The sequence below is a fragment of the Indicator indicator genome, chromosome 18 (assembly GCF_027791375.1).
Source record: "Indicator indicator isolate 239-I01 chromosome 18, UM_Iind_1.1, whole genome shotgun sequence".
In the NCBI taxonomy this organism is placed as follows: domain Eukaryota; kingdom Metazoa; phylum Chordata; class Aves; order Piciformes; family Indicatoridae; genus Indicator; species Indicator indicator.
In genome coordinates, this window is record NC_072027.1 from 11,064,552 (window position 1) to 11,090,577 (window position 26,026).

Here is a 26,026-nt window from a genome sequence, read left to right on the forward strand (position 1 = left end):
CTGTATTACTTGAGTCATAGGCAGAGTTCCTGGAATCCAGTTTTGAAGCAGGGAAGCAGGGGATAAAGAGCATAGGAAGGACAGCTACTAGCTGTGAATCAGAGGAGAAATTATATCAGATGCTGGTTATTACTACTGGTGAAAGTAGAAGAAGCCTGATGTGATCAGCATACAAGAGCACACACATTTCTGCAGTTCTTACACAGGGCTTCTGTAGGTCCATCAGTCAGCAAAGGATGGTTAAAGAAAGTGTACCCCCTCTGAGGAGCAAGAACGAAGAACCAGTGTCAACAGAAGAGGAGAATGCTGAGGTACTCAATAACTCTTTTTGCCTCAGTCTTCACTGGCAACCTTGCTTCTCACCCCTCCTGAGTTGATGGACCACTAGATGAGGACCAGGTGGGTAAATCCCTCCTGCTGTAAGGGAAGATCAGGTTTGGGACCACCTGAAGAACCTGAACACACAGATATTTATGGGACCCAATGGGATGCACCCCAGAGTCATGAAGGAACTGGCTGATGGAATTACCAGGCCATTCTCCATGATATTTGAAAAAGTCCTGCAGTCAGGTAAAGTCCCTGGAGACTTTCTAGAAGAACACTTAGAAAGAAGAAATATAAAGAATATTGGAAAGAAAAGCTTGTCTCATTGGGATCAGAAATTTAACAACAGTTCCCTTAAATAAAAGCAATTCCACACTCAAGAGCTCAGTAACTGTGTCACAGAGCTGATACAAATGTCTGGGTAACTTTTTTCACTTCTGACAGGCAATTTCCTGCTTTTTGAAACTATCCACAGTATGTGAGAATTTATTCTTCACTCTTGATGTAAATTAAATATAAATGGCTTCCATCACATCGTAGGGTCACATGGTTTCCAAGCTCTGCCCTTAATGATGTCTTAGCAGATTGTACAACAAGCATGAGGGGAGAGCAACTGATGTCATTTACCTGGACCTGAGCAAAGCCTTTGACACTGTCCCACACCACAGCCTGGTCTCCAAACTGGTGACACATGGGTTTGATGGGTGGACCACGAGATGGATAAAGAACTGGCTCAATGGCCGCACCCAAAGAGTGGCTGTCAATGGCTCCATGTCCCAGGGGAGGCCAGTGACAAGTGGAGCCCCTCAGGGCTCAGTCCTGGGACCAGTCTTGTTCAACATCTTTGTTGGTGACATGGACAGAGGCATTGAGTGCACCCTCAGCAAGTTTGCTGATGACACCAAGCTGTGTGGTGCAGCAGACACGCTGGAGGGAAGGGATGCCATCCAGAGGGACCTTAACAGGATGGAGAGGTGGGCACAAGCCAACCTCATGAGGTTCAACAAGACAAAGTGCAAGGTCCTGCATCTGGGTCGAGGAAATCCCAAGCACAAATCCAGGCTGGGCAGTGAGCGGCTGGAAAGCAGCCCTGAGGAGAGGGACTTGGGGGTGCTGGTGGATGAAAAGCTCAACAGGAGCTGTCAATGTGCACTTGCAGCCCAGAAAGCCAACCAGAGCCTGGGCTGCATCAGGAGAAGTGTGGCCAGCAGGTCAAGGGACGTGATTCTCCCCCTCTACTCAGCTCTGGTGAGACCCCACCTGGAGTACTGTGTCCAGTTCTGGAGCCCCTATTACAAGAGGGATATGGACATGCTGGAATGTGTCCAGAGAAGGGCCACCAGGAGGATCAGAGGGCTGGAGCACCTCTCCTATGAGGACAGACTGAAAGAGTTAGGGCTGTTCAGCCTGGAGAAGAGAAGGCTCCAAGGTGACCTTATTGTGGCCTTCCAGTATCTGAAGAGGGCTACAAGAAAGCTGGGGAGGGACTTTTTAGGACATCAGGTAGTGATAGGACTAGGGGAATGGAATAAAGCTGGAAGTGGGGAGATTCACGCTGGAAGTGAGGAAGTAGTTCTTCACCATGAGAGTGGTGAGAGCCTGGAATGGGTTGTCCAGGGAGGTGGTTGGGGCCTCATCCCTGGAGGTGTTTAAGGCCAGGCTGGAGGAGGTTCTGGCCAGCCTGACCTAGTGTGAGGTGTCCCTGCCCATGGCAGGGGGGTTGGAACTAGATGATCCTTGTGGTCCCTTCCAACCCTGACTGATTCTATGATTCTAAGCAAAAGTAGGAGTTGCATTAACTGTGCTAAATAGGGAATACAACCAATGGGAATTCTTACTACATCAAATTTCTCAGTGTAAAATTCTACAAGAACATATAACCATAGTTGATTATTAAACAAGTTTAAAAGTATTTTGATAACATCATAATGAAGAAGCTGAATTCAGATAACGCAAAAGTCTGGATTTTCTCTGACTGTCAACAGGTTTGCCTGTATTGGCAAGACACTTGGTAGAGGCCACTTACACTGGATTTCATTGAGCATCTGCTGCACATCTGAAGATACTAACTTTGTGAAAAAAGTCCTCATAAATTAAAAAAAATTATATGATGGATATCATTCCCCCTCTTCACAATGGTTTTGTCACTGCTTGAAGCACAAAATTGTGGAAAAAACTAGAGCTCAAGGTTGCTCATAGACACATGGTGAGCACAGCAAGCACAGAAGCTGGGTGGAGACCTGGTGGCCTGTGCTGCCATGGCTCTGTGCAGAACGAAGGGGGCAAACCAGAGGCCCATTATTCTATTCTTCCACTTATCACTTGTAATACTGCTGACCAGAGAAGTAACACCAAACCCAAGAAATGTCTTACGCAATGATAAAAGGAAGAATCGTTTGACTACAGTCACACATAGGCACTGCACAATAGTAGGTAATGAGGTATAAATTTTGTCCCAATCTCATTTCTCAGTTGGAGGAGATTGAAAGTTTGATGCAAAATGGCAGGGGCAGATGGATTGATTTGTGTTCCTCACTCCCCCAACAGAGGGATGCCTTTTGGTGAATCTTTGACCTCAGCTATGCTGACTGCTTCCCTGGGAGATGGACTTCATGATTGCCATTGCATTTAGAGCTACAGAGCTGGTCTGTAGTTCAGTACATTCATCACAGATAGTCTTAAAGAACCTGCACATGATGCATGTGAATAACCTGAACTGTTGGTGCACCAACTGCTCTGGTGAGCATGACTGGGCCTGCAACAGCCAGCCTGCTCCTGTGGTGGCTGTTGGACCCACAGTCACAGCAGCCATTGCTAAGAGATCAGTCCAGCTACCCCAAGATCCTCTGACCTCTGAGGACTGGACAGAACCCAAGGAGATTAATCTCTGACCCTTCTCACCACATTTCTGTGAGGGACCAGAGACAGCCTCACCCTGCTAGTGTACAATGCCATCGTGAGCAAACTCCTGCTCTTCCAGCAGCACCCAGTTAGGGCAGTTAAATTAATCTGCACCTCCAAAAGATATTATCAGTTTTGATGCAGAGGATTTAATTAGCCCCCTGCTCTAAAACCCTGCCCTGGGTGTCACTTAGAAGACGCAGCTATTACACAATGGAACGACAGGAAGAATTATGAGTTCTCATTATGAGCAAGTCTTCAGCAATTGAATTACTGAACTCTTAGCCATCATTAAGCAATCTGTCATCCTTTTCTTGCTGCTTCAAGAAAGAGCCCCAAGCGCCACCTCCTGCTGAACAGTTGGAACCACAAATAATCTCAGCAGCAGGTGATCTACTACAGTGACGGCTACTCAGACACGCAGATCCATCTGGTGAGTACCAAAAAGTAAACATATTTTCTCACTAAACAGCTCAGTATGTCACAGCGATCAGAACTGCTGCTTTTCGAGAAGAGCAATCACACGAAGATAGGGCATGGCTGCCCAAGTGGCACACATCAGGAACCTGACCACGTAAGGGATATTTTGCCCAGATTTCAGAAAGCATCCAAAAAAGTAGCACTTTGTGCATTTTTTTTTCAGAAGGTTCCGTATTTATTACTGACATGTCATTGAGCACCTCAGGCATATTGTCAGTTTCTAGCCAGGAAAACAGCACACAACGCCCAGTGGGGTCCCCAACTGAAGATGAATAGACTTGAATAAAATTACTTCACAGACCTCACAAAACCAAAACCACCTACGTGATTCTGAACATGCTTAAATTAAACCAATGTTATTATCAACAAAATATCAAATATAGAATTTAGTACAGAGCAGTCCACTCTAACAGCTGATCCCCAGCTATGGAGAACACAAAGGAGACTGTAAAGACAGCAAAAACTTATCTTCAGAATTCCGAGTCTCTTTTCATCTGTGTTTTGGGGAGGGGGACGGGACTGAGTAAGGTAGGGACGAGGAACGGGACGAGAGCGAACTCAGCACCGTCAGACCCCGACGGTGCGGAACGCTCCGCGGTAAATCCTCGAGTCCGCGACAACTGGCCAATCAGGTATCAAGACTTCAGCGCGCCTCCGCTGATTGGGAGCGAGGTGCGCCGCGTTCAGCCAAGGAGAAAGATACGTCTACAGAGCGGAAGTGCGCTCAGTGTGCGGCCCTGTGATTGGCTAGCAGGCACGGCGGCGGGATGGCGGCGTCGGGACTGGCGGGCAGCGACTTCTCGGACCTGCGGGAAATCAAGAAGCAGCTGCTGAGCGTGGCGGAGCGGAGCCGCGAGCGCGGTCTGCAGCACAGTGGGAAGTGGTGAGTGCTGCAGGTGGGCCCAGCCCCGCGGCCGGAGGGCCTCACGTTAACGGCTCTCTCCTTTCTCCTCGCAGGGCCTCTGAGTTGGCCTTTGCCTTGGACCCGCTGCCGCTGAGTGAGCTGCCGCCGCCCCCAGCGCTCACGGAGGTACGGCCGGGACTGGGAGGAGGCCTGGCCAAGGATGGCTTCAGCGACCTGCGGAGCGGTGGTTTCCTTGGAACGCGACCGCACCGCGAATGGGCCCTCGCGGGTGGGGTGGGGTGGGGTGCCCTGGCCCTGGCCCTGGCCCTGGCCCTGGCCCTGGCCCTGGCCCTGGCCCTGGCTCTAGCCCTGGCCCTAGCCCTGTTTGTGCTTGAAGATTAGAGGGGTTCGATAACGCGAAGGGAAAGCGCTGCACCTCTTGCTAGTAGAGCTGCTGTGGGATCCCGTCTGCACCTACTGAGGAAGAATTGAGGTAGTGCTCTTGTTCTGGACCTGGGCTGGGCACTGCAGAAGGCTCTCGGATCCCCTTCCTTCGGTATATAACGGGGTGGCCTGAGCTCAATGTGCTCTCCCAGGTGAAAGCATTGCATTTTGCTGTGTCCAAAGGTAGACACTCTGTAAGCAAAATTTGAAATAATTTGTCTTTAGTAAGGTCAACATTTAATGTCAATACAAATTACAATGTGCTATTAAACTTGTGCTTGCTAGGGCGCAAACTAGTTGCATATGCATCCCTGCCTGTGTTGGTGTACAGACTTTTAGGTATATGCCTTTTTATTGATAAATTACAGCAGTGTAACACCCTAGCGCATTTCAAGGTGTAGTTACCAAGGAAGTGTTTGCATTTAAGTTACAAGATCAATATTGTTTGATGTGGAATTCCTGAGCAGACTTCATTTCCACCTATTGAACAGTGAATTGATGCCTTCTGGCAGCTTGAAACAATTTGTTTCCTGGAAACTCACTGTTTTCTTTAAATATTTCTACCTAGTCTATACTCAATATTCAAGAATGAGGAATTTGTGTAAGGGAATGAGGAGACTTCTGATTGTACTCAAACCATCTTTGAGGACAAATAAACTTCATTTTTTAGCTTTTGGAGCAATTTCATTTGTGTTTGTATCTAGATGATTTTCCTAAAGTGTGTCAGAACTGAGGTCTTGAAACTCATCTGTGTCCCTGCAGGAGGACGCTCGTGATCTGGATGCCTATACACTAGCCAAGTCTTACTTTGATCTGAAGGAATATGACAGGGCTGCCTATTTTCTGCGGGGCTGCAAGAGTCAGAAGGCTTACTTCTTGTATATGTACTCCAGATACCTGGTAAGATAGAAAGGAAAGTCTCCTTTTAGCACTGAACTCCTCTACTACCTACTTCTGTCTGGTGTATCTTTTTTGTCTGTTCTGTTCCAGATGACCACTTAGAAGTCCACATTGTTTATTCAGGGTGGGAAGGGAGATGAGGGTATTCTTCTGAGAACTATGATGTTTGTTAGAACTCTGTGTGCTGCTGCTAGCATTGGAGCAAATGTAAGGAATATGCTGTCATAATGTCATCTTGGTTTTCCTCTGTTTTCCACAGTCAGGGGAAAAGAAGAAGGATGATGAGACAGTGGATAGTTTGGGTAAGTCTGGTGTCAAGAAACAGTATAGTGAGGGTTCCAGTGATGCCTCTTCATATAAATCATCTTGGGTTTATGATTTTCTTACCAATTTTTTGATGATAGTGTGCTATAATACGATTTCTTTAATTCTCTCACTATTCGTAGTAGAGTCTTAGTATAGATTACAGAGTTTTATCTAATTAGTTCTTCTGTTAAAGCAGGTGATCAGACTAAGTGTTGTCTCTTAAAGAGGAAAATAATCACAGGCTGGGAAGTTTTCAGGTCACATCGGTGATCATTCCGAATATAACTTGGGCTTTAATTGCTGTGGTGTAATACCCTTGACCAAAGCTCACTGTTTGGCTTTATTGTCCTGCAGGACCTCTGGAAAAAGGACAGGTGAAAAATGAAGCTCTACGAGAACTGAGAGTTGAGCTCAGCAAGAAACACAAGGCACGGGAACTGGATGGATTTGGCCTTTATCTGTGAGTGTATTTGTAGCATGTTCATGTGTATTTGTATGGATGTGCAGAGTTTTGTGATTCTGATGAACTTGGTAATTCTCTTTACAGGTATGGTGTTGTGCTGCGAAAGCTGGACCTGGTGAAAGAGGCAATTGATGTGTTTGTTGAAGCTGCCCATGTCTTACCTTTGCACTGGGGAGCCTGGCTAGAACTTTGCAACTTGATTACAGATAAAGAGATGGTAAAATTTTGGAAATACCCAGATGTGGTAACGCATTTCAGAGTTTACCCTAGTTCAGTAATTGTTGCCGTAAGTCTGCTGTTGCTTTATTCTGTAAGACTCTATTGGGCAAAGCAATCTGAAATTGTAAATGGTGCTGTTAAAGCCTGTTTCTCTTCAGTTGCTTGTCATGCTGTACTTGATATCCTTTATAGAAACGGGGCTAGTTTCTTCCCATTCACCCACAGAGTGATTTAAGAAATGGCTAATTCGCATCTTCTGAAGTAGTTGTCAGCAACGTTATTGCCTTACTGACTTAAGTCATCCAGAATAGTGATGTGATACTGATGATCAAACACAGGAAGTGGGGACAGTCTTTCGAAATACTTTGGAATTTAGTGGGGAAGTAAGGCTAGGGTCTGAAGTAGAACCCAAGCACTGTCAGATTCAAGTACAATTTCTTCACTGATTGACCAAATGAAATGTCTTCAATTCTGTAATTTCAGCAATCATAGGGATGGATTGGGAGTGACTAAATGGAATTACATGGTTGATGTTGTGCTGCATTTTAGACTGGATCTGTTATTGCTTCTTTTCTCTTTAGTATTACCAGATTATAGGCATTTTTCAGTCCCCCCTGTGGAAGAACCTGGTATTAATTCTTGGTCCTAATACTGCTCTTTTGTAGCTGCTGCTTTAAGAAAGTGATTGCAGGAAAGCCTCCTGCCTCAAGAGCATCTGCTAAATCATGGGAGGGAAGAGAACGGATTCTTGCCATGGGTGGCTCTTGGAATACTACTGATTGTCATCTCTTCCTCCTCTTCTTTGGTTCTTGCTAGTTGAAGTTCCTGTCCTTGCCAGACACGTGGATGAAAGAATTCTTTCTTGCACACATTTATACAGAGCTGCAGCTGATAGAGGAGGCTCTGCAGAAGTATCAGAGTCTCATTGATGCAGGATTTTCCAAAAGCACTTACATCATTTCTCAGATTGCGGTCGCCTACCACAATATCCGAGGTCAGTGACACTTAACTGATGTAGGAATAAGTCTCTTCATGCAAATCTGGCATTTATAGTTCTTGTTCTCCCCTCATCTCTTCTTTCGTCAGATATTGACAAAGCTTTATCCATCTTTAACGAGCTAAGGAAACAAGATCCATACAGGATAGAAAACATGGACACTTTCTCCAACTTGCTGTATGTCAGGGTAAGCATTCTTTCTGCTGCACATTCATAGTGATGGTGTTTGTCAGAGGTATGAGCAAAGGAGCTGGAGCTGTCTGGTCTGGCCTGGCCTGGCCTGGCATGTCTGTGAATGCAGGCTTTCAGCTTCTGCTTTCTACTTTGCAGTGCCATGAAACAGATGCAGTGTACACATGGCAACTGCCTGGGTTTTCTTTGAAACAGTAATATGCTCCTTTTCTCATCACTTTCATTTCTTTGTTTCACTAGAGCATGAAGCCTGAGTTGAGCTACCTGGCTCACAACCTCTGTGAGATAGACAAGTATCGTGTTGAGACCTGCTGTGTAATTGGTGAGAGCCAGCTCTTTTCCACTATGCTGTCTGCAGGCTGTGTGAAGAGATCTTAGAAACACTTGTGAAAATGATCAGCCAGTAAAGCTGTAAGGACTTGATTGTGAATTCAGACAGCTTAAAAAGCAGACCAAATTTCCATTGTTTCTTTCTGAAAGAGCTGCTGTAATACTATCAGTGCAGAAAGGAAGTGAAAAAAAACATTCTGAAGACTCACATAGCTGGTAATCTCTTTATAGTCTTGAAAACCCTAATGGAAAGAGTTGTGTGTCAGGACCGGTAAATTTATGTTAGATCATGACATAAGTATGAAGGCCAAGGAGATTTGATCTCTGATTGATACAACTGGAAAAGGATTGAGAACACTAGAGAACAGACTGCTATTGGGTCTCTTGAGGTTTGAGTCAGATCTGCCTCTAAGGGGACTTTTTTTCTTTCCTAATTTAGTTGGGGTTGGTTTGTTCATTCATTTATTACTATTATTTAATTTAAATAAACGTTGTGACTCTTGCTTTAGGGAATTATTATAGCTTGCGTTCCCAGCATGAAAAAGCAGCACTCTATTTCCAGAGGGCCTTGAAACTGAATCCTCGTTATCTGGGAGCCTGGACACTTATGGGACATGAGTATATGGAAATGAAGAACACGTCTGCAGCTATCCAGGCTTATAGGTATCACTCATGTACTGCACAAAATGGTTACATGGGAACTGAAGTAGTATCTTTGGGGTTTTGTTAATCTTTTTCTGAACTCTCTCTTGAGGTTTTGATCCTAACTGTTTTCTGACTAGTTGATCTCCTTTTCTTTGGCAGGCATGCAATAGAGGTGAACAAAAGGGACTACAGAGCCTGGTATGGCTTGGGGCAAACCTATGAAATCCTCAAGATGCCATTTTATTGTCTCTATTACTACAGACGGGCTCACCAGCTCAGGTAGTGTTGAGAACTGAGCTGTGTTTATTGGTCTTTGTTCTGAAGTGGTTGCTACTTGCTAAGGAATTTACACAGGAACTAAATTGAGCAAGGGAGAAGAATATCAGTGATAGGTGATTTGTGCAGTCTTGCTATTCCAAATAATTTTTGGTTGTATTAAAGGCTGTGTCAATTAAATGCCAAGAAGCACTGGTCAGGAGCATAAGTGATATCTTATGTAAGGGAGGATGAAGACACTGCTCAGTGTAGATTTTTTTTGTTGTTGCTTGTTTTTTGTTCCCCCTCACCCCACTCTGAGATCAGATGGTCCATCAAACTACATTTAGGAATTGTCCTCTTACAGACCAAATGATTCTCGTATGCTGGTTGCTCTAGGAGAATGCTATGAGAAACTCAATCAGTTGGTGGAAGCTAAAAAGGTGAGTGAGAACTGTTTTATGGAGTAAGACATTAAGATGTCTTCCAGGACACTGGTATTGCAGCAAAATTGTCTGGAAACACATACAGCATGTTATTGTGTTATATTAGAAGCTTGTGGAAACCATTTATGTGTGGTTTCCATTGGAGAGGTTCTGCAGTATAACTAGAGTAGCTGATAAATGGAGAGAATCCTCTGCAGGTGATACCTGCCCCTTTGCTGGAAAGCCACATAGTATGTCTTTTTGTGATGTGCTTGACTGAATTTCCTTCCCTACAGTGCTATTGGAGAGCTTATGCTGTGGGAGATGTGGAGAAAATGGCACTGGTGAAGCTAGCAAAGTGAGTATCTGTGTTACCGTAAGCTCTTGGTGCTGTGGTAAATGCAGTTGGCACTTTGATAAAATACTAGATAGGGGAGTACTGCTTGGGGATCTCTGTAATAACTACTGCCTTTAGGTGTGTAGTGCATGCAAATCCTGGTGTGCAGCTTTGGTTGTCAGTTTCCCTAAGGAAAATCAGAAGGAATCAGCATAAGGGTGGTTGCAAGGGAGCTCTGAATTTTGAGGTGATTTGTGCAGGTCGTGCTAGCAATTGTATTTGTTGTATTGAAACTTAAAAAGCAATCCATGGTGGTAGGTGATAGACAAAATTGTAGATTTTATTTTTAATGTACTTTTTTGTTTCCCCAGTCTATGGTTGTGAAACTAGGAAAAGGTCTAATATGAAAGAAACATAAGCACTGACATCAGCACTAATTTTTGGTGGGGATTAAGTGATACAAAGTGGAAAGAGCAAGGGGGAAGGAAAAGGGCAAGTGGCAGGTGAAGCTGCTGTACAAAGACTTCTGGGATGTAGCAGGGAAGGGGCAGTACTTGGAGGAAATAGCCAGGTCTGGTAAAGTCATGAAAATGTAATGGAACAAGCAGAAGTCCCTTCTTTGGTTACCTGTCAGTATCTGACAGGCTCCCTTCCTGGTAATATGACTGCTCTGAAGCTGTAAGGGGCAGCACATGGTACATGTCTTGTAAATGCTGAAGGAAAAGACCTGGCTTTAATCCAGGTCAAGTTGAGTAGGTGCTTTCTCATGGACCAAGAAGGCCTTCAACAGTGCAGTCTTGTTGAGTGGCCCCTTTTTCTCCTTTCCTAGGCTTCACGAACAGCTGAATGAATCTGAACAGGCAGCTCAGTGCTATATCAAATACATCCAGGATATTTATTCCTGTGGGGTAAGATGATACCATGGCAATAAAAGGAGAAGTAAACATGGTGTAGATCTAACTTGGAAGGCACTCACGGATTGTGGCTTTCCTCCCCTCACTGCAGGAGATAGTGGAGCACCTGGAGGTCAGCACTGCCTTCCGTTACCTGGCCCAATACTACTTCAAGTGCAAGCTCTGGGACGAAGCCTCAGCGTGTGCTCAGAAATGCTGTGCTTTCAATGATGTGAGTAGTTGTGCAGCCTTTGCTCTTTCTTGGGGGATCTATGACCTTGATCTTGCCTCTCCTCAGAGCAGAAGGAATCCTTTATGGAAGGAATGAGGGCTGTCTGCCATGCCAGTCACATCCTTAGTGGTGGTGGTGGTGTATACCTGATCACAAATGCTGCCTATGTCTGAAATTGCAGGTTATGGTGTAGGGAGTAAATCTAAACCATTGGTGTTCCCTAAATAAAAGAATTCAAGGCTCCCCATGGCAGACTGCTGAAAATCTTGGTAGTGAGGAGGCAGTTAATTGGTCACAGACTCCCACATACTGTGGAGTCATTGTATTCACGTAACTTCTTTTGTTTCTCATTCTCTGTATATAGACAGTGCAGAGGATGCAATAGTATTTGGGTTTTGTATGTGACTATTCTGAGGTGTTCTGTAAGTAGACATCTTTGGATTTTACTGTCTCAAATATCCAAGTACCACACAAATCAGGTGAGTAAAAGGAGGAGAGGCTTAGTGACATGATTTAACAATTTTCTTTTGCTACTTAAACAAGGATGGTTTTTATGTAGCCTACAGAATAACAAATTTACCCTGCTTACATACTGATTTTGACCCAGAAACCACCCATCGATGGGTGTCATGTTTTTCACACCTTGATTTCAGACTAGAGAAGAAGGAAAGGCCTTGCTGCGGCAGATCTTACAGCTTCGCAACCAAGGAGAAACATCATCCACAGATGTTGCTGCTCCCTTCTTCCTCCCAGTGTCTTTGTCAGCCAACAACACTCCCACACGTCGTGTCTCCCCTCTAAATTTGTCTTCTGTAACACCATGAACAGTGCTGGTACTTCTGACCTGTGCATTGAATGTGACATTGCAGATAGGGCTTGTAACCACTTATTTCTTCCCAGTGAAATTTCTACACTGCTTTCTGCCTTCCTATGAAGGGAAGGAGTTATTAGAGCCCACAGCTGAAGACAGATGTGCCCCAGCAAGCAAAGGTACCACCAATGTGAAAGTGACTACACTGAGAAGTGAGAACCTGCGGTGCTTCTCACCAGGTCATCCCAGTCAGAGGGCTAACGTGTTCCCATATACAGGACTGCTTCTCACTGAGGGATTTGGGAAGAGGTTATCTGCTTGAGTTCAAATATATTTGAAGTTTGAGTCTGCCCTGTTACCTCTGATCTTCACTGAACTCCTTTGGATGACCTCTTAGTGATATCATTTCTGTCTGCATCAGAAACTGGCTACTTAAGGACTTTGGACCATCTTGAACTACATAGATGTTCCACTAAAGCAGTAGATACAGGCACTTAGAGGTGCTGTATCTCTGTGGAAGGACTGAGAAGTGTCAGAGGAATTCAAGTAGCCACAGCTGACAGCTGTTTGCCATTCTGTCTGTGGATCTGACAGTTATTTTGGCTTTCAGGAAAAAAGCAGCCAGTGTGATAGCACAATTAAAAAAACTAATGGTTAAGATACTGTTCTTGGATGTCTTTACAGTGCAACTTTCCTGTGAAACTTGGTTTCCTGTGCTATGGAGGATACTTCTTCCTGATACACCTACTTCAAATACTCATCTGTATAAGATGCAGTAGGGTTGAGCAGTTCTGCCTGAGTTGGGTTATGAGAACTGAGTTCATCAGTTTGTTTCCCCCAACTCTAGCTCAGGCACTTCGTGTCAAGTTCAGAAACCTGTTTGATGAGAGAGTGCCTCTGACAGGTCTGCTATGTTATGCTAGCTCTGGTAACATCTGTTGCACAAGGTGGGAGTAATTTGTTAAGAATGAGGAGAAGACTACGTGTAGGTAGAGGTTCTATTACTACATTTAAAATGACAAGTCAGTCTATTAGCTTTCTAGTGTCTATGATCCATAAATCATGTGTCCCATACTGTCACAAACCTTAGTGGCCTTATAAAAATCATTAGCTGGTACTGACAATTGGTGGTTGATTATGGCAGACGAAATAGCTCCACTTCACAGGTGAGGAAGCTGAAGCTGGGACACACTGGTCAGGTGTGCAGTGCAGTACCATCCCCTTTTCTGACAGTTTCATGGTAGAAGTTTGGAACGCTAGCAGTTGGTAAGGGACTAAGGGAGTCTGATGGAATTTGGTGTTTAGGATGGAGGACTCAAAGTTCAGCCTTTGTCACTAGCTTTGTTCTGATTGACTCCATTCTGTAAAGTGGTTCTTTGGTCAGTGACAAGGAGTCTGCAAATTCAGTACCCCCCTCAACTATCTTTTAGTTTCTGTCAATGTTTTTTCTTTTCCTGTGGTTCAGAAAAAAAAAAAAACACCCAGACTGTACTATTTGTCTTTACTTTGTCACAGCAACAAGGGTCTATTTTTGCAGAAAAAATGAACACCTTTTCTGATCAGCTCTCTTACCACTACTTCTCTGTAACCTGCCACAAGGAGAAGGGGTTGAACTCTGTTTATTGTCAACCTGCTGCCTTCTTCTAGGGATGTTGCAGTCAGTCTGTGGAAGGATGGGGATGAAGTAGCTACTCTCTCATATTGGTGCTGTGTAGAAGCCCAATGGCCTTTGTGTATGACCCACGGTTTATTCAAATAGAGACGGTTCTAAGCCAGACTGGGATGGAGCTTGTTGCCGGAATGCTACGTACCCGTTTCCCCTGCGGTTCGTGACCGCCAGCCCAGCACCCACCCTGGCGAAGTCTCTCCTCGGGCAAAACGATTTTTGCTCTGAGGGGAGGTGTCAGGGCGCCGCTCGGGCCTCTGTTACCCCCGGCCTACAGGCGTTTCCCAGGGGGGAGCTTCCCAGGCGCCACGGTTCCTCGGGCTCTTTGTCGCCCGGACTGCGGCCGCGGGCGGCCGGTGGGAGTCGGGGCGCGACGGGGGCCCCTCCGCGACCTCTGCGTCTGCGTTCGGGCCAGGCCGGGCCCGCCCCAATTGCTCCCTCGCCCCGCCGCGGCGTTGCCATGGCGGCCGGGCGCGCTGCTCTGCGCTGCGGCGGCGGGCGGGGCCTGCCGCAGACCCCGGCCCGGCAGCGCAGGCCTCCGCCGCGGGGAGGCGGCGGGGCGGGCGCCCGCGCTCAGCGTCGGCGCGCAGGAGGGCGGCGGGGCCGGGGCTGGGCGCTGGAGCCGCCGCGGCGGCGGGAAGATGGATGTGCCAGGCTCGTCCCTAGCCGCTCGGCATCTTTCCTTGGCCGCGGCACGGTGAGCGGCGGCGGTTCGGGGGCTCGCCCGGTCCCCGCGGCGGCGGAACAATGACTGCGGCGGGCCGGGGTGAAGGTGTGGGGCTAGGCGAGGAGCCGGGGCGGGGGAGAGGGAGCGACGGAGGCGAGCTGGCGATGGAGAGGAGGCAGCCGGAGCTGGTGATGGAGGAGAGGTGTGGCCGGGCGCAGCCCGCAGCGCGGTGCCAGAACCGCTGCAGCCTCTCCCGGCCCCGCACCATTGTGTGCCCGGTGCTTATTGTCTCTCCTTCCCGTGCCGATCGCGGTGCGCTGGATGCCACCGCTCGGTACAAAGGGAGGGATTTTCCCAGAGCCGAACGGGATGTGCGGAGGCTGCGGCCAGCACAGCCTGGGCCGGGCCTCAGTGAGATGGCATCTGGCGCGGAGAGCAGAGCCTGGAGCAGCTGTGCGGGCGCTCCCCGGGTTATTTTTGCTCCAGGGCTGCTGCCTGTCCCATGGCACACGCACCGCACACAGCTCCTTGCGAGAGCGGCTCTTCGGAAGGCCCCTGTGTGTGTATCGAGTTGCCAGGGCTGCTGTCTGAGGATGCGTGGGGAAACATCACTCTGCAGCCCCTGCGAGCTCCATCTCTTTGTACGTGCAGTACAGGCCTGTTTCTATAGCCATCTCCCGATGGAATAGGCGCTGGGGCCGGCGGGCTGCTTGTTCTGACACTGCCAATTGCAGCACCTGAGCCTCAGTATGGCTGATCAGGACAGGTCTGGGTGCTGTGTTCCGGCTCTCTCATGGCACTTCGCACTCATTTCTAGGCTGTTTCCGATTTTTGCTGTGGATACAACGACGTAGAAGGTGCTGAGTTTACATTATAGGTAGGAACTGGAGAGATTATGCATTTTCATAGTTGAATTTGAGCTCTTATAAGGAAAAAATAATGGGATATCTATATTTTAAAACATTTATGTTCTGATACTGATCTCTGCATCACTGTAAGGTGACACATTGGAGTCCAAATTCTCTATGAATCTTATTTCTTGGGTCAAATTCTGCACTGGTGCACATATCATGCCCAATTTATCAGACCTGGGTTGCCCATCACAAAAATGTTTTGTCTCTTTTCAGGCAGTAATGTGAGGTTTATTGCTTCTGCTCTGACTCAGGTTTTGTTTCTATTGATCTGGCCTGCTGCTCTACAGAAAAATTTCAAATCCTGCTGTGCAGCGGATGCTAGCTTGGCTGGCACTGGACCAGTGTCGTCAGATTGGTGACTGAGTGAAGTAAATATCTGGTGATCCTAAGAGGTTCGTTGGGAATGGTCATGTCTGAGATTGGTTATTGTTGAAGGGGGTATGACATGGGTGCTCTATAAGTAGTTCTGTAGCAATCAAAAGACACTGTGAATGTCTTAATACAAGAAGGACATGAAATTATTAGAGTGTGTCCAGACAGGGGCAACCAAAATGGGGGAAAGTTCCCAAGAATAAGACTTACGAAGAGTGGCCAAATTTGCTTGGCTTGTTCATCTTGGAGAAAGCTGAGGAGGGACCTCATCTCAGCCTACAATGATCTCAAGGGGGACAGCAGAGAGGATGGTGCTGCTCTCGCCTCTCCAGTGACAGGACACAAGGAACTGGAATGAAGCTGTGTTGGGAGCCATTCAGATTGGACATTAGGAGTAGATTCATCACTGAAGTGGTCATATTACCAAGCCTGTCCGAGTGTAAGGAATATCTGAACAAAGCTCTTAGTCAAATGGTTTAGTGTGAGGTGGTCCTGCAAGCATGTGATCCTTATGGATCCGTTCCAACTCGAGATCTTCTATGATTCTAATCAAGTTAATGGGGCCACAGACAGTTCCACTCTTGCTTCCACAGTGAGCAAAATCCCAAGGATGAGACTTGGGGTGGTAAGGTTGTAAAGTTTCTGTGGGGTTGCCTGGTGGAGGTAGCTGGAAGCAGCTGTTGATGTGATTGTCCCTTTGGCCTTATCCCTTTCCCAGAGCTGTGGCAATTTGGTAGACTGCTGGGGATCTCTGGTTGTCAGCCCAACTCTTAGCTGAAAGGACCAGGCTGCCAGCAAGAGATGCTGCAACCTTTCTCACTTGCTGATTTTGGACTGACTGTTAGTACCTGAGGAACCTGACCCTCATTGGGGGTGAATTTGAGCCAGATATTTCCACAGTGTCCATCCCAAGCCTAACTTCAGGTTCTGTGATATTTCAAATGATACTGCATGCCTCAGCTTCTCCCTGCCCCCTTTCAGTGGTTTCTGATAATCCCTATGCTTCCAGAGGCCATTCCCAGCTAAATAATCTTCTGAATAAGAACCTCTGTATCCTACTTACTAGGAACTGAACATAAGGTAACAGCTAAACTATGGTTGTGTGTTAAGGAGGTGATTGGCTATTGTATTTCATAAATATATGCTGGGATCTGGTAGACCTTTTATTATCAGGACCTTATTTCTGTGCTATTACAAAGGGTAAGTGACCTCAGGGTGTTCAAGACAGGAGAATGCTGTGAAACATTAAGTGGCAAAATGATGCCCAGAATAATTTTCAGTTTTGACTTTTAGTCATCCGTTTGATGAGACAGTTGATGTTTTGGTTTAAGAGCTGTATAAAAATAGTCCTCCAGCTGCAAAAAAGGTGTGGTGATGGATTCTGCTATCATAAGGCTGGTGCAACTCAGGCATAACTTGAGCAGTTGAGATCCAATCAGTTTGTTCATGACGACTTTTTTTTAATTTTATTTTATTTTCTTCTATTTTTAACCAAACTATAGGAGCCTGAAGATGCTTGAAATTTGACTTTCACTACTGAGTCATGGTCCTTTTTCATTGTGGCTATTATTTCTGCTTTCTATTTGATTTGTGAAGTTGTGAGGCAGCAAAATAGATCTCACCAGAAAGCATCACTTTCTAGTTATTCATTCTTTGGATCTTCTAAGTTCCATCAGATTTCACTTCAGTCTTTGTGCATGGCAATGCAATATTTGGGTTATGAGACTGCAAAAGAAACGTTTTTGGTTTTAACCCGAATTATTTTACTTGAATTTACAATGACATGTTTGCTTTATGTGTTTCTAAATCAATACTTTGCTCAAAGTTCCAGCAGGTAACCTCTTCAAAGATCCTCTCTAGATCTCTGTCACTTGAAGATTTGGTCTTTATTAGATGATAACAAATTTATCTTCCCATCCTCAGAGATGGATTCTGTGCTGCCTTCTCTTTAGTAATCAAATACATCTGTGCAAAGCATCTGTACAATTCTCTGAGCTGTTGTCATCAGCTCTCAATATCTGGAAACCATGAGGGTAAAAACCCCATAATTTTTATAGTACTTCTAGTTTCTGTATCTTTAAGGTCTATTTGAATTTCACCTTTAAAATGTGAGGACTAAGAAATTTTTGCTCCAGGAGGTGGGGCTCTAAATAGAAAATTCAACAGCATATTGGCAGAGCAGTGAAAAAGCTCCATGGTCTCACCACACTGAACGCTGTCAAGTTAAATAAGTGTAAATACAGCTTCTTTGTACATGACAGAAAAGCAGTGTGGATCACAGTCTGCAGCTTAGAGACTAAAACATCCAATGAACTTTAAAGGGAAAATAATGACATGCAAGCACTTTCAGCAGGCTTTCTGCTCAGCTCACTGCTATTTACAGTGCTGTATGATTTGCTTGCCAGGCATTTGGGTCACTGATGGGTAGCTGAGAAACTCACATCCTGGAAACTTTAGGACCTGTGTTTCATCTGGAAGATCACATTTGGGTATCACAGCCAGTTCCCCATGTAAAGCAGTCTGAATCAGTTATTGTCAGAGGAGAAGCAAAGGGAACTGATAGATATGACCATCTGTATAGCATAGTTAAACAACAAAGAGGCAAATGAATGCAGCAAACAGTGTGAAATCCTGTTAGTTAACAAACACCAACAAATAAGGAACACAAATAATGACTGGATAGACCACGACTGCATTTCTAACTTCGGGTGGAATGTAACTCTGTGGGGAATAACAAAGCAAGCTGATACACCTGAGAAAATGGCTTAGCTAGAAAAGTTGCTGTGGTATGGGAGATAATGCAAAGCATAACATTATCTCAGATTATTTTATCAGAAATCTTCAAATGAAATACTTCAATTGAGAATGGCTGATGCTGAAGTAGGCATTTTTTTTTGTCTCCCATTTTCACTTTATGCATTCTTTCCATCTCCATCTGGGAGGTAACATTTCACAGTTGCTGTTTAACACCTAACAAGCTATTTGTTGAATTTTGTTGAAATTGTTTATTGTATACTCTTCTAAGGGTTTAGGAAAAAGCCTTGTTGAACTTTACATTGGATGGACTGTAAGCAAAAGGTCTAAGTTATGTGGAAACTAAAACTGAAAAGAAACAATTGTATTGAGGTGCCTGGTGGTTTAAGGCAATCAATGAGTGAGGGAGTCAGGGCTTCTGCATTTAGGGATGTGGGAATGTTGATTTTCTTTTAAAATGGAGACAGAAATATCTTTTGGTATTCATTTCTATGCTGTCTGCAAAATCCTAAGAACTGTTTATGTTACAGGTGACAGAAATTGTTTAGAGTCAATACTGGCTTGTGTTTGGGGTAGTTTGGTGCACAAATATTTCGGTGATGGGTTTTTAAAAGACTTCAAAGTGTACTAATACATAATATACAGTTGTATTTTCATGAACATGAATGTTATTTGTGTTCTTGAAGTTCTGTTATTCATAGATAAGTTCTTGGGGGTTTATTACACTTTGCTTCTTTGTACTTAACCATTTAGGGTTCTGCAAGCTGCTATATTCTGTCTCTGTGCATTGGTGAGGAGCAAAATGAAATACAGTCATTTTTGGAGAATCAGCTAGGAGAATGCTTTCATTTACTATGGGCCTTAGTAATATCCCCTGCTTGTCTTCCCTTTCTTGTGGGAAACTGTAATGGGTTATAACCAGTCTTTAACAAACAAAGGGTAGGTGGGGACTGTTGCACTTGAAGAACATTGAGTAATTTATGGCTGAAAGAGCAATTTTGTTGGTTACTATTTGGTAGCTTATAACTAAGCAAGAGGTTGCATTAATTGATTTGGAAATGCTTTTAAGAACAAACCTGTCGGTTTAGAGTGTGTCCAGCAGGTGTTTTAGAGGCAGAGCTGCTTCACCCATGTGTTTGCAGGGATAGGTATTGCTGACCCAGTGGTGTTCAGCCCATCTTCACAAGGCTCTGTGCTAGCAGCTCCCCGTTGAGTTGCGTCACATATTTTTGTAGGTCACAGCATGACCTACATGTTGCCGTTTTCCTGGAGTGTGCAGTCAGTGCCAGTGAGCTGTGTGGCAGTCTGTGTTAGGGGAACTCAGTGGAGGTATAAGCAGTGTCCTTGGAAACTGATTTGAAACTGTACACAATGGCTTCATGCCTATTAAAATCTCTGAAATTATTGTGAGGTATTTTTTCTGGTTTCACATGCGACCTTAATGGAGATGTCTCTCTGTGTGTGTGTGTGTGTGTGTGTGTGTGTGTGTGTGTGTGTGTTCAAGACAGTATCCTGAATGTCTTATAGGTGAAACCTCTTACTTTAGTACTTTGCCATGTCATGTATGAACCTGCATCTCAGCTGGGTCTGCTGGGTAGTTTTGTGCTTAAACCTTTGCCAGCTGAGAATGCACCTCATCACCTGTACATAGGAGGAGAATGCTGCTCCCCTGGTAAGTATTAGCAGATGCTTCCATTTATAAAGCATCACAGTTCAGCTAAAAATCATCCTGTAAATGTCAGGGGTTACTTTTAAATGGTAAACTATAATGATAAATATGACATTTAACATGAGTTTTGCTTTCTCCTGGTTTGTTTGTTGAGTCCTGTTCTTTGCACTATGAGCAGAGTGACAGGAACCTATCTTTGAACATATGATAGAAGGGTAAGAATGACAGTAACTCAAATGAAAAAAAAAAACAACAACTCTGGTCACAGTGTGTTCATAAGTGATTAATTCTGATCATTTCTAGTGAATGCTGCATGTGATGTTTTTATTTTTGAAGGTATTTTGACTCTAAAAGATGGATAGAAATTTCTAATGGGATATCCACATATGTGTCTACATTTCTACTGAAAAGCTGATGTGAAGAGATAAACTGTAATCCATGCTGGCTTAATTGGTGCTCAGCTTTCCTGGTAATGGGAATGTTCAGATTCTTTTCCCAGAAAAAGGAAAGAAAGGGCAATGACACAGGACATGGGAAGCTGGACATAGGAGCAATGCATACATGAGGTTCTGCAAGTCATCCATAGTGATATGATGGGAGAAGAAAACACACATTTTGAAGTTACATGGAACTGCAAGCTGATATGAGACATGATCTTTTAATCTCAGTCGGTTGTTTTCTTATTGATATGCATTTCAATTAAATAAAAGATGGGCTTGCTGGCTTATTAAAATCAAAATCAATGTAAAGAGAGCATGATATTATAAACTTTGGGAATGACAATGTTTCAGGCTGTACATGTTGTCTCTGCTAGTGGTTGAGTGTGACTCTGCTTGTATAAAATAACGAAGAAACTTGCAATATATATGTTTATATACATGCAAATTATATATTTATATATATATATAAATAATAACTTGCATACAAAGCCATCTTTTTAGTGAATTAAGAATGGACCTTGAATGATGCTTAAAGCTGGGAACCACTGACATGTTTTCTTAGGCCCACATCTTGCAGTGATCTGGGTGGGTTGGTAAGAGGTTATCCTTTTCCTTACAGTCCTGCTATTCTTAAATATTGTGTCTGTGTCCATGAACATCTCGTGCTGAAAAATGCCAATTCTAGAAAATTTCCATTTCCTTTCAGGATAGGGCAGGATTTCGTGTTTTCTCTGGTGATGTTCTCAGTGTGCATTGTGTTATGGCAACATCTAGGGAAATAACCATATGAAAAAGAGACAGATGGTATTTCGGCCACAGAATACTAGAATATTGGTTTAACAAATCTCCTCAGCTTTGCAGTGGATAACAATAATGCTTCTGTCCCCCTTTGACTGTTTCCATGGAGCCACCAGCAGCTTGGATAGAGTTTTTTGGCTCACATTTTGGAGTGAGGGCCAATGGTAATTTTAGCATGAGTGGCCTAGCAGCACCAGAGTCATCCTGGATCCTTGTGCAGAACCCTGAATCCCATGGGTGCTGTGGGCTCAATTCTGGAGGTATTTTAATATTCCTTAAAATTATTTGGTATTGATTAAAAATCTAATTCAATAGTGTGATTTTTTTATATGCAATCAAAAGCAGGAGGTGGTTAAGATTTGTTCTGAAGAGCTGTTCGTTACCATTTGGTGGAATAAACCATGGAAACTACTAGCATGTGAAATTTGCCATCTTCTGACTACAAGAAATACAGAACAGAATTGCAAAAACACTGCAAATATTTGCAGCAAGTCTGAGCTGAGTTTTTGGGTTGATCTTGGGATGCTTAATTAGGATATTATACTAAAATAATATAAATCATGCTTCTAACCACAGCTTTTAGTAATCATGTATTCTGTTACATGACTTAATGCACTTGTGGAGTGCAGTAATTAGGGTTTTAATTTTATTCTGAAACAATGTAAAACACAGGTAAATTAAAAAAAACAAAGCAAAGACTTGCTTTTGGATTTATTCAAATTCCACTGGCAAAATGAGATGTGCTTGGGAGAGAGAGGGAGTTCTGTATGTTCCCTGTGTAGCTAACAGAAATGTAGTGATGGGAACTGGGTAATCATAGAGTCACAGAATATGTCTGTTTGGGTGAGACCTCAAAGATTATCCAGTCCAACCAATGTGGAAATGTTATTTCCCTAAAATATTTCTTAGGACCAGATTAACAAACAAGCTTGAATCCAGCCAAGCTACTTGGATGAATTTTCAAGCAGGTAAGCACTGGAAGTACTCTTCCGGTTCCCAAGGGAGTTTCATTATTTTGTGGGAGTAGAAAACGTCTCTCAAAATTGTGGGACATTGTTGGCTGAGATGGTGATGTAAACAAAGGCCACAAGGATTTGTTGAGTATGAAAAACCTTCAAAGTGGCACTTGCTTTAGTTTTCATGATTTGCATTAATGACCTGCTGTCCTGGGTTGCCACAGCCTGCTCTCACAAGCCCATCTCTCCCCACAGGGATGAGAGGGAAAATGACACAAAACCCCTCTGGGCTGAGATAAAGAGTTTTACTGGAAATGATACAATGTACAGTTATCTTAGCCTGTTTGCAGAAAAGTGCGACAGAAGCAGCAGAAGAAGCTGGTGGCCTCCCCTAGCCCCCTGACCTGCAACCCACCCAGTGGAAAAGACCAGCACCCCAAAACTGGAAACTGGAGAGAGCAAGTGGAACAAGAAGCCTCTCATGTTACAAACTGAGCTTCCAGCCCCATGACACTTTGCTCTACCCAGCACTTTCATTTTGAAGTTGGCATGACAGCAGCTTGGTATTGAATGTCAGCAGCAGATTCAACTCAACTGATGACACTTGCAAAGCTAGGGAAGAACCACTAGAAGGCATGAAGTTTTGGTTGACTTAAAGCTTGCAGAAGAAGTTGCCTTAGTGTCTGTCATAGGGGTGGATATTGATTTGTATCCCTGAACTGCTTCTCTTCTTGGAAGGACGTAACAGCGCAGCTTGGAATTTCGCTTTGCTGTGTTCTGAAGTTCTGATTCTAGAGTCAGAATTGGGATCTAGAGCCAGGGTCCTTGGATCAGCAGTCTTGATTTGGGAAAACTCCTGATGTTGGGGCTACCTAACTTGAATCCCAGCACCTTTTTCTGGTGGAGAGTTGGATCACCAGTGTTCTGAATTAGCCTGTTAATCACTATCTTGGCAAGAGTTTAAATGCTGGCACTGGGCCCCAAAGAAAACAAGTTTGTTCACATAGCCAAATCCGCTTCAGAGTGGAACAAATGTCACCTCTCCTCGAGCAGAGCCAAGTGTCTGATAGCATGGCTTTAGGAGGAGCACGTGCATTACTTGTGGTCCCTGTCTGCTCTTGCAGAAAGCAGAAAGTTAAAGTATAAGTGAAATTGAAATATCACCCTTAGAGTGAGCTCAGATGGGATGAGACCTTTCCTATGGGCAAGGAAAATAAAAGCCCCTTTCTTTTAATTGCAGTTTCAGGTATAAGCTATTTGTTCAGTGGCGATAAAATGACTTCTCCATGAGTTCCTCTTTAGTAGAACAGAGGTGATTATGAAAATGAGACCGTTCAAGAAATCCTGGTAGTCCCTCCCTAATATTTTACTGCCTTGTTATCCCCAGAAACTTCCTGATCAGAGGGTTCAGTCAAGAGAATGGGAAGTGGATTCCTCTGCTCTGTAACAGGTGATCAGTCAATCTCTTGAAACGGACAGAAGAGAGAGGAGCTAGTGCTTGTGCCAACATGCTGTCTGAAGTATTTATTCTTTGTGCTAGGGACTTCTGAGAAAGGGGAGTATCACTGAAATACTGGGAGTATTTAAGTCTACTTGGTCAGATGTGGCTTGGTTCTCACTGTTGATGTGACAGGTTGATGATATATCTCAGTTCCCTGAGATATTAGCTGTTGAGCAGCGGCTGTCAGCTGTGCAGAGCTGTGTGATGTTTGCTTAGATACTTTGTGCTCCACTCCAGCGCAGAGGAGCTGAAGCTGCCTACTAGCTCTGGAAATCTCCAGCCTGTCAAAGCTGTTTCCTTTCTAATAAGCCTCACAGAATCAAATACACTACTGGAGGCAGAGTGCTTTCCAGAGCTGGCACGTGATGATGATTTGGTTATGAAATGTATGCTTGCTGATACTGCATGGTAGAATCCAACTTGGCAAGGTTTTGTAACTTCCTCAGGCTGCTGTGAAGGAAGCAAGTGTTTCTTGCAGCTCTGTAGATCAGCTTGAGAATGAAAGTTGGAGAAAAGTGGCTGCTATCTGCTAAGATTTTTGTTCCTTTATGCTGTGAAAGCTGTTCTGCCAACCAACTGGTTGATGTCAGTTTTGGTAAATAAATCTTCACTGAACTCACAGGTGTTGTGAACTGAAGCAACCTTCTTGCTGCAGTTGCAACATTTAATTAGAGTTTGGTTTGATAGAGATGCTTGGTTTTGACACAGCTGTGTAATTTTAAAGCATGACAGTATACAAACCAAAATAGTACTCTCAACAATGATGCATTGATTTGACAATAGCAGGGCAGTTTCCAAAAGAGAAATATCAAAGGTCCCATTTCTTTTCTGTAAACCAGGGGTTTTCTTGATTTTCAGAATTTTATGTACTACATGAATTATGAATTTACTTTTTTTTTTTCCTTAAAAACACCTCTAGACTTTGAGACTGATTGAAATCTACTTAGCTTTGACCCCTTTTCTTCCCTCCCCCTGTCCTGCAGGACTTTCTGGTTTTTTTTTAATGCTGAGAAGGGAAGAGATTTAGAAATTCAGAGAGTGGATTTGTCTCACAGTATTAATCATGATCTGGACTAGAATATCATGACTTTGGACTCAATAGGGTCAGTACAGCTTTAGGGACAGATGCAACCCTGTGGTTAATAGGGTCATATTGTGAACTTGCAGGGCTCTGTGAAGATCTTGATGTGCTGTGCAGACATTTTTGTTTTGTTATTGATGATGCTGGGATTTTGAGAGGGCAAAGGAGTAAATAATGTTGACCAAGCATAGTGCTGTTAAATTTGGAAACAAAGATACAAGCATCAAGTTTCTCATTTTTCTTTTTAACTGCATGTCAGTAATAACACTTATGACAGTGGACTTCCTTGTGGTTTTTTAATGCATAAATACATTTTTGTCTCACAGAATCAGGGAAAGTTATGGGTTGGAAGGGACTTCCAGAGATCATTGAGTCCAACCCCCTTGCCAAAGCAGGATCACCTAGGGCAAGCTGCACAGGAAGGCATCCATACAGGTTTTGAAAGTCTCCAGAGAAGGAGACTCCACAACCTCTCTGGGCAGCCTGTTCTAGTCTCTTGGTCAACATTTTGTGTTCCTACTTTTAGCCTAATCTGTGCTTAGCATGATGTGTTGCTTTGTACCCATCTATTGCCTGTATCTAAACTGTTGCTTGCAAAAAATGCCTCCTGTCTAAAAGGAGCTGTAATACATTGAAGAACTGCTCTTTTTTGACATGTGCAAAGGTGCATAGATGCCTAATTCTCTTTTGACCTCGTGGTAGCTGGATGCACTTTCTCATCAATCAGGAATACGTTTCTACCTCCCATGGACACTTGGGCCTCTGAGAAAGTCCTAGGAGAAGGGCATTTACTGTCAGATTATTTATGTTGTGTTGATGTTTGAGATGCATTAACTATTACAAGATGCCAAGGAAGCACAGGTAGTGGCTGCTGAAGCTGCCTGGTTTTGATTCTGTACAAGCAGATGTGTTTTCAAAAACCCCATACGCCCTTAGACCTCCTGGAGCACACAGCCTGCCAAAAGGGCAGTGTATTTATCTTCAGGACTTTAGAAGTGGATGCCTGAAGAGAAAGTTTACTGGCAAGTGGAGGCCATCCATCTATTTCACAGCCATGCAAACAGTACATATGGGATGTCAAACAATTCTCCTAGATAGCCAATAATGAAAATTTCCTCCATAATGCGTAGTTTCATATTTGTTAGTGAAGATTTTATTCACTAAAAACTTCAAATCTTAATGCAGACCTTTACTATGCCAGAATAATTGT

General features: G+C 44.1%; 1 protein-coding gene across 1 annotated transcript; it reads left to right on the forward strand.

Annotated features, from left to right (window-relative positions):
* The first annotated feature begins 4,472 nt into the window (after nucleotides 1-4,472).
* CDC23 (cell division cycle 23) lies at nucleotides 4,473-12,041 on the forward strand. The gene is made up of 16 exons (XM_054389151.1): nucleotides 4,473-4,588; nucleotides 4,663-4,735; nucleotides 5,756-5,893; nucleotides 6,153-6,195; nucleotides 6,554-6,659; nucleotides 6,747-6,879; nucleotides 7,698-7,875; nucleotides 7,968-8,065; nucleotides 8,311-8,392; nucleotides 8,910-9,063; nucleotides 9,205-9,324; nucleotides 9,668-9,743; nucleotides 10,022-10,083; nucleotides 10,892-10,970; nucleotides 11,068-11,187; nucleotides 11,841-12,041. Exons 1-16 carry the CDS (start codon nucleotides 4,473-4,475, stop codon nucleotides 12,009-12,011), a joined length of 1,749 nt encoding a protein of 582 aa, XP_054245126.1. The 3' UTR covers nucleotides 12,012-12,041.
* The last annotated feature ends 13,985 nt before the right edge of the window (nucleotides 12,042-26,026 follow it).